This window comes from Crocodylus porosus, unplaced genomic scaffold, assembly GCF_001723895.1.
Source record: "Crocodylus porosus isolate Cpor-Errol unplaced genomic scaffold, CroPor_comp1, whole genome shotgun sequence".
NCBI classification, from domain to species: Eukaryota; Metazoa; Chordata; order Crocodylia; family Crocodylidae; genus Crocodylus; species Crocodylus porosus.
The window spans coordinates 84,137,979-84,147,426 of NW_017728949.1; the positions used below are offsets into that span (position 1 = coordinate 84,137,979).

Below are 9,448 nucleotides of genomic sequence, written 5' to 3' on the forward strand. Positions count from 1 at the left end.
TGAATCTATCTTCACTATTTTATATATTTTCTAATTACAATAAAAACATTCTTCAGGTCCAGTTTTTCCTAGGAGTTAACAAAGTTATCGGGCTTCTATTTACCTTGAGCATGCAAATCCTCCAGAAAAGCTATATAGTGCCAAGAAACACTCACATCAGGCATTACTGTTTACTTAAACAATTCAACGGAGACTGAAATCATATTTCGTCAAGAATAACAGTCAACCATAAAATCAGTAGCCAAAGTCATTGTGCAGAAATCCTACCTTGTTTTTGTTTTTATGATGTGTTTCATTCTCAGAGTCAGAATCATCTTCAGTTTCTTCACCACTTTGATCTTCTTCCTCCTCCTCTTCTTCATCTTCCTCTAGATCATCTGAGTCACTACTACTAATGCCTTCACTTGAGGTGTCTGAAGAGGAGCCTGAATCGCTGTCACTATTGCTAGAGCTTTCCACTGTTTTTTTTCTTGGTTTCTAGAGAAAAACACAATATACTTATTAATAGTTCAGGTTTAATGCATTGTATCATCCAATTTTTTAACTCTAGAGAAGTATCATCAGCAATCCTTCGGCATCTCTCTCCAGATACTCTTAGGAAATAATAAAAAGAAATTGTTTTCATGAAAATGAATAAAATCAAGATATTTCACAAGGATACGCAAGACATTTATCCAGCCTAATGTGAGAATAGGCAAAAATAACTTATTTCAAGGTCAGCATACCTGTAAAATTCACTGCGTGACTGCCAAATTCACTGCTAGAGAACTGGGTGATCACACAGAGAATGCATATGTTCTAACAAGTCTGAAAACAAAAAAGATTCCAATAGGCTTATAAAAGAACAAGATGCACTAGATCCATTATTGTCTTTCAACAGCAGAACATTCATTTGAAGAACAGTAATCTTTAAATTGAATGAAATGATACGTTATGTCTACTAATAGAGATGTTTCTAGTTTTCAAAGGAATACAGTTTATGTACTGTTACTGAGAAAGGGATAAGAACGTGCTGAAATGTTAGTATCGTATAGTGTAGTATAGTATAGTATTACTTATATTCCTAGGTGTCATATTTACAATATGTTGCAATGCAAGACATATTTAAAAGTAAAATATAGTATAACTTATATTTAATTCTTTTCTTGTGCATCACCATATGTTTGCATGGTATTTCCAAAAATTAAGAAACCGGCCTCTCCCCAGGGTGTTTATAATCTTAAAAAAGAGAAGCACAGGACATAGAAGACAAAAAGGGAGCCTCTGTGGTACAAAAACATAAGAAGTTTAAGAAATACTATTTGAAGACTGAAAGCTCAGATTTTAAAATGTGATGAATGAGACAGAAAGCTGGAGAGATTTAAAGATGAAGCATAAGAAGCCTTTGAACTTTACAGGAAAAAGTTCACATCTAATGTAGAGGCCACTTGCAAAATGGCACGGGCACATTAGAGGAACCAGAAAAACCTTTCAAACAAGACACCTCAATAGCTCTGGTAAGAAGTGTAAAGAAGATACAGGAAAGGCAAAGTGAAGAAACTGGAGAGAAAGTGAGAAACTGGCAAACTAGTAGAAAAGGAAAATGGTTGATTTGAGCTGCAGTAGACTGACTATACTGAAGACATGCGTTATCAGTGGGAATGGAGAGAAGAAAGTGAAGTACGTCAGATTACACAGAAGGCAGGGCAGGGTGGCACTTTAAGTCTAACTTGTTCACGGAGGCTGCTTACAGATGTTTAAAACAAACAAACAAAGTATTTTTTCTTCAAACTCGCCGCACTCCCATGCCGTGCCCAGTGCATGCCTCGAAGAGGCAGCACACATTAGTTGGACCGAGCTCACCCAACATGTATATAGATTGGGTGCTTTAGTGGGGTTTTTCTGGCACTTTTATCTAACAGCTGACTGAATCAGCTTTAGACAATAGCGCCAAAAAGCTCCACTGAAGCATCTGATCTATATAGATGCTGCAGGGCTAGGTCAAACTAACACTCTGTTTCTTCCGGTAAAGCACATTTTAGGGGTGGGTGGGGGGCAGGTTAATGTCTGTAAGCAGGCAGAGGCTTTTGTAAGCTACGGCCTACTTTGTCAGATGTTATGAAAGGATCACTACAGCGACCTCTACACCACCAGTTTTTATTCTAAGCAAACCACTAGCTCCATCAGCTACAGGAAAGCTTTACATTACAACCAACCAGGACTGCACATCTTGGGGATTTGTAGCAGAGATTTCTACACTTACAATGCAATCCCAAAACTGTAGTCACTCAGATAAACAGAGCCAGACTCATATCCTGCTGTGACCTGCTAAAATACCAATCCTCTTACAAAGACAACAGAATCCCTCTTGCTGTCACTTACCAGTTCTCCATCTCGAACATCCTGAACACATCAAAATGGCCTCCTACCCCTCCATAAAATGATGAACATCCTAAAACACCCTTGGCGGACAAGCCTGTCCTGCCTTATTGGCAGACCCACAACCTCAGATGGCATCTCTCCAACAAGAGACTACCCAATTCATATTCTCACCAAAGCACCAGGCCTTGCAACGGATCCAGATACCAGTTATGCCTCCTCATCAATACAGCCATATCATCGCTGTACCAAACACCACAAATGATAAAATCCAATGTTCATTTTACTTTCTTTGCTACCAACATAATATATATCATCACCTATTTACAGTGCCCTTTTGCTGTCTACATTGGACAGATGGGGCAATCCCTATGTGCAGCAATGAACGGATACTGATCTGACATCAATTCTAGAAAGACATAAAGCCTGTGGGTAAAAGTAAAAGAGCACTTTAACCACCTTGGATACCATCACAGTCCTCTGAGTACCTGTTCTGATACTACGAACTTTAAAGATCAACTTTGATGCAAAGTTCTGGAATAAGATATCATCCATGAAATGGACTGTGATAAGTATGGTCTCAACAGAAACTGGATTCTTATCTCATTACCTGGATTAGCTTTTATAATCCTTATGTCCCTCAATGGGCTAACTGCTTTCTTTACCTCTTTTGATCTCTTCAACCCATCTTTGCCTATCTCGGCAGCATCCCATCCTTCCTCCCACTTCCCCTATCATTTTTATTTAAAACATTTTATTCCTTTCACTTTACACCCCTTCTCTATGCAAGCCTATTCATAGTATCTGACAAAGTAGTCTGTAGCGTACAAGGCTAGGGACAGACGTTCAAAAAGCCTGAACCTCAATTGATTCAATCTTTGCCAGTTAGTCTAACCTGGCTAGGCTAAACCAGTTTGTAACCGTACACACATCCCAGACATGCAGGCCCATACCTGCAGTGGCTCAAGCTAGGAGCCAGGGGGGCACTAGAGCAGCCCTCCTCCTCTTCCACAATGCTGAGCTAGGGGGTGTGGCCAGGCCCCAGCAAAGCACTTTGATTAGGTTCAGTGTTTATGACTCCATTAAGAAAACAACAGAGGGACTGCTTCTGCCTTTGTCCCGGCTGCCACAGCACCGACCGTAGCCAGCATGTAGTCTGCTAGCTAATGCTGTGCGTCTGTGTGAGGCACAGGGGACAGCAGAATCCCTGCTTGGAGGGGACGGGGGGAGCAGAAGTCAGGCAGATGCCTGCGGTCTCTCCCAGAGCTGCAACCAGGGAGCAGAGGGGAGGGGCCAGCCCAGCCCAGAGAGCATACCAGGATGTTGGGGGAGTCTGATTTAACTTAAACCAGGAAGGGGTCTGGGACAGACATTGCATAAACTAGTTTAACTCAAATCAGTTAAGTCTGATACTACATTCAACCAGGTTTATCTCAAACAGGTTTCAGCCATTTTCAAATTGGTTTATGTACACTGAACATCTGTTGTTACAGGTTTAAACCAGTTTCTGATCACTTAAACTAGTTTGTGTGTAATGTCTGTCCTCAGCCCAAGAGCTCATGCCTCTCTGAAGAAGTTAACATGAAAGGTGCTACTGTTTCCCACCTTCTACTTAACTTCAGGCTGACACAGCTAACTACTTCTCTCTACTTTTAGGTTAAAATACTCATGAGAACTTCTAAAAAGGGCTAGAAATAATTATCTTTTTAATTTTGTTTGATAAAAGAAGACTACATTTGAAAGTTTAGTTTAGTGTTAAATAGAATTTTATTATGACTTCAGTAGCCATATTACCAAAACAGTAAACACCCAAGAAGAACTGGGAATTCTGAGTTGAAATCCCAGTTCTGTGGTTAGAACAGAATTTACGGGACTTAGTTACAGGAAGTACTTAACTTGTAAGTTCCATTTTAGCTGAATGACATCAGGGTGGTGCTATTTGCCATTTAAAATGAGTAGTAGCTATGTAAGTAGCAAATGAGGACTTATTGGTCAATCATTTGTTTTTTGGTACAGATGATCCAGTCAGCCTCTGCTACCATGAGGAATTTCCAGGCAGGTTGCCCGGAGCCTTTTAAAATCCCTAGCTAGCTGGTAGCTGAAGCATAAAAAACACCTCAGGCACTGGCTGCCTGGGGCCCTATGCATGTGGCAATGACAGGAGGTGATCAGGGGACCCAATCAGCCCCTGTCACCGTGAGAGGCTTCCAGGGAGCCCTGTCACCCTTGCTGCCTGACAGAAAGGGTGGTGGGGCTGCCTGCAACCCAGAAATTTTAAAGAGCTGCTGGTGCTCAAACACCAGCAGACCATCAAAGAACCAGTTCTCACAGACAGTCCAAGACTGGAGAACACCATCGAACTCCAGCTGACTGTCATCCCTTTAAAGATCCTGGTGGTAGAAAGCCAGAGCCTGCCAGCATTATCTGGGCTCCAGCTAATTTCTGCCCAAACATTTTAAGGGCCCCAGGTGAGCCAGTGCTTGTGGTGTTCTTTGGCCTTCAGCTGCTAACCAGCTGTGGACTTTAAAGGAGTCCCAGGCGACCTTAGACAGGAAAATGCAGCCAGAGTGGCGGTATCAGGTATTGATCAGCTGATGCCATGGCTGCAACAGCTGATGGGGTAAACCTGTCAATGGGCACCTATGCATGAGTGCAGAGGCTGCTCCAATGCATTGGAAATTCAGAGCATCAGAACAGACTCAATCGAGTCTGCTGGAGAGTGGCAATTACTGCGCTCCAGCAATCTGCTGCATCTTGTGTATCAGTGTCCCCATACTTAAAAATAACAGTGGGGTCACTTGAATTGAAGCTGATCAAACAAGCTTTAGTTCAAGCACCCCCAGGGTCATTTTTAAGCATGAGGACACTGATAGATGGGACACAGTGGCGCTTTAATTAGAAAGGCTCTTGGAGCCACTCTAATTAAAGAATCACCCCTCCCACACCCCAGAGCATGAGCAAAAGTGCTGAATGAGCCTGTCTGCTCACTTACAGGTGCCCCAGGGCCAGAGAGGAACTAAGTGGTAAACCCCTTTCTGGAGAACATACCTTTGTGGTGACTTTGGAGTAGTCCATGTGTGACCACCCAGACTGCTCCATTTTATAATGGTATAACATTTCCTGTAAGTACCACTTCTGAATTATTGGTATGCTTTGTTCTGGTACTGAACCTGGTTGCCATTTTTCATCTCTACTGTTTGAGCATACCAGCTACCACTAAGATAAGCTTCTAGTCTTCTAAAAATGTTGTTTCCACTATTGCATGCAAAGCCTTGGCGAATCCAGATAAGGCAGAGGATATTCAGAGCTTTCACCTTCCAATATTATTATTTTAATTCCTCTCACAGTTGAACCATAAACCCTGATACCTCTATAATAAACAATGCTGACTCCATTCAGGCAGAACTTTCCAGTAGTTTTCCTGTTCTGTTCCAGTTAGTGTTTTCAGTTCTTAAACTTTTCTCCCCGCAACCATATGGACCAGGGTCGTCAACTCAAGAATGTTTTTTCTACTGGCAATCAGCAAACTTTTTACTGATAGCCAAACTTTTTTACTGATTTAAGATTTTACCACCATGTTTTATATAACATAAGTAAAACCCATCTGCCAAGCACTGGATAGCAGCAACAAGGGTCTGGTTCAAATTTAGGGGTTTAACAACAAACATAGGAAAAAAAGTTTGGTTATCAATAAAAAGTTAGCAGATAATCAGAAAAAAAATTCCTGGGTTGGCAACCCTTCTTGACTGCAGCAATGGTTTTACACCATACTGCTTCTACCTCAACAGTCATCTGCTAACCCCTATGCCCTGATATACCTGACCATACACCGAGCTGCCTTGCCCCAACCCACCTCTAGCCTTATCCCCACCAGTTCACTCCCCATCCTGGAACAGACTGCTGCCTCTCCCCACTCCCAGCTTAGCAGCTCTGTCCCAGCCACGTTACCCCTATCCCTGTACCTTTGAGATGTGCAGCTACTAGAAGCAGGGGAAGGCCAAAGGACAACAGTGGCAGCATGTGGATGGAGAGTAGTCTACAAACTAGGGCCTAAATAACAAGAGTTCCCTGAAGAGTACTGCACTTTTGCTTAGACACCAGGTTCTCCACTATCTATCCACTGAGTTCACACTTGCCTGGTTTTTTGTTTGTATTGTCTTTACGTGTGTGTCTGTGAGAGAGTGAGTGAGAGAGAGAGAGAGAGAGATTTTCCACAATTTCAGTCTGGTTTCTTTATGTAAGATTGCTAACACTTCTGATGCACTTTCTTTATGAGGGCCCTGATGCAGCTGATCTTTTTTATTTTATGCATCCAACCCTCCAATCCTGACCCCCTTGAATTCACAAGGATAAGATTTATCAACTCAGACTCTAACTGGGTATCTTTTAAACCTGGGGGGGGTCAAACATATAGCCCATGAAGACCCATCATCTGGCCCCTCATGCAGTCCTTAGGTATTTAAGCAGACCCACAACTGGGTGCACCAGACTGGCCCCACATGCAGGACCTAGGACATGATCCACATATTGTGCCCACCCCAGCCAATCCAGAACATGTATTGCATGCATGGGGCCAATCTACTACCCTCCTCACGTGCTACACCCTCCTCGCCTGCAGTGTCTGCTCTGGCTGGTACGGGACGTGGCAGTCACTCTTACTGGCTCAACGTAGGCACCACATGTAGTGAAAGTCCTGGACTGACTGGAGCAGGCACTGCATGAGACATAATCCCAGACCATCCAGAGCAGGCACCACAGCCACTGGATCTTTCATATGGCGGTGGGAGAGTTCCTGGGACAAATATACCCATTTCTGCACCATTCATTGGGCCTATAGATCAATCCTGCCTGTGGGGCCAGATGAGTTTGATACCCCTATTTTAAAACTAATAAACTTGCTTATTGTAAACCCCTGCACTTGCTTATTGTAATTTATTGTCTTACAGGATTAATGACTGTGACTAGTATTTTAAACAGGAATTCAAAGGTTAAGAAGTGAACTAAAGCTGAAATGGGAAAGGAGATTAAGGCAGGGATTATTAAGGTTCTTTTAGGTATGTGAAGAAGCTCGGCAGAGTGAGGACGGTATCAAAGAATTTGAGGCTAAATAATCTGCCAGTATTTTTGGCACTGGTATGTTAGATTATTTCGCCAAACTACATTGCTTGAAAACAAAAAGTGCAAAAAAAAAGTCCATTTTCCCAGGTTGAAGGAAGTGTCAAATAAAGACCACTGTTGAGGTATTTTCAGACAGTTTCAAACTGCTGACACTCTTAAAAACGTGCTATTTGCCTTACATATCTAACTAACTTTGCTTCCATATTTGTATTTTCAGTAAATTGCTGTGTATCAGTATCCCTGAGAGTACGTAAAAGGAAGTGGTTAAACTACAAATATTTGTTGCATGAATAACTATTAAGCTAATGGAAAACTGGAAGGTTTTTAAAGGCGACCACTCTGCATTGTGCTGTTAAAAGCATATTCCATGTCATGAACAGCTTACAGTATTACCAGAAGCAGATAAGTAAAAACAGGTCAGGAAAAAAAATGGAGATGAACAAAGGCCTGGAGATTTTCAGATACAAATTCAGTCACATTCATTATTTGCTAGTCCTTATAGAAATTATCAGATTTCTAAGCTTTGAAATACAAGATGCAGTTCAATTTATAACAGTGTCTTCGACTACTGCTAATCTTTCTTACTCTTTATAAGAGACTTTAATGGCTAATCAATTTTAATCTATTTTAAGGCAACTTCTTTGCTTGAATACATTATTCTCCTTTTTAGTTTTTCATATTTTTGACATTTTCTGCCCATTTCTTTAACTTCATTCTGTGGTTATAGTTTCCTTTTGTAACATACTTTGAAGGGTGTTTTCTTTCTTGTAGAATGGATGCATCTACATGTGCCTCTTTTAAGTGGGCTTAGCCTAAAATCACCATTTTAAGGTGCATTCAGGGCACATGTCTACACGTGCATGCCCATAATGCACTTCAAAAATAGCAACTTAAGGTGACGTGAGCCTAAATTTGATACCCGCATAAAGCAGGTATTAAATTTAGGCGGGCACAGCTAAGTTGCATTACTGCACATGTAGATGAACTAATGCATAGTAACATGGTGTGCTTCAATGGACATACATTGCATTAATGTGCATTAACATGTCTGCAAGTGTGCTAATGCATCTTAAGTATTCACATCTAAATTTAATCCACCTTAACGCGCATTAGCATGTCCATGTGTAGATGTGTGCCTAAATCACCTTAATGTGCCTTAAGCAAAGGCACATTAAGTTTAGGTGTGCATACATACATGTATAGACATGCCCAATGTGTATGCAGTATCTTACTTACTATCCATACTAAGGCTTTTGCTCCCTTTCAGGTAACAAATATAATGGTAGGACATAAAATAAAAATTTTCCCTCATTATGTTATCGTCTATGCAGTAGGCTTTCATTTTTAGGACCCTTCACTAGTCCCCTCACTTCAAACCTTTTCTGTAACAGATCTGTGCTCCACATCCTTGTGGGATAAGATACAACAATACAACCCATTTCTGCTTGGGTTTCCAGGTTCCCCTGGGAACCAGCTGTTACTTGACAGACTACTTTATGGATAGGGGTGCACCAATAAAGACTGAAGAGCAGCTTCTAGCTGGTAAGTCTGGGCAGGGAGGGGTATGGGAGGAGGGGGTATCAAGGCCCCCACAGGGAGAAAGGGAGTAGGGCTAGGGCAGGGGCAAGCATTGCCCAGCCAGGGCAAGGCAGGGCAAGGGACAGAGCCATGAGTGGCTCATCCAGGGGGCAAAGGTATGCAGGACTGTTTCTGCCGCTGTATGAACGCCTGAGGGAGGCATGCGAGCATGTGCCCCCCAGATCTGTGAAAGGGCAGGCTGCCCACTGCAGCCTCTAGCGGGGGTGGGGCTGGGCCAAGGCTGTGCTTGGGGCAGGTTACGGCCATGCTGGTAAGGGAGGCTACAACCACCCCAAAATTCACTGTAGCCACTCTGTAACCCGCTTCCCAGCACCAACATGGCCCACCCCACCCCACCTGCTCCAAGCGCAGCCTCGGCCCAGCCCCCACCCAC

General features: G+C 42.5%; 1 protein-coding gene across 1 annotated transcript in view; it reads right to left on the bottom strand.

Moving 5' to 3' along the window:
- The window catches only part of BAZ2B (bromodomain adjacent to zinc finger domain 2B), a 202,293-nt gene that overhangs the window by 104,001 nt on the left and 88,844 nt on the right, over nt 1–9,448 (bottom strand). The window contains exon 5 of the mRNA XM_019553838.1: nt 268–477. Coding sequence (XP_019409383.1) covers nt 268–477 — 210 coding nt within the window. The remainder of the gene's footprint in view (nt 1–267; nt 478–9,448) is intronic.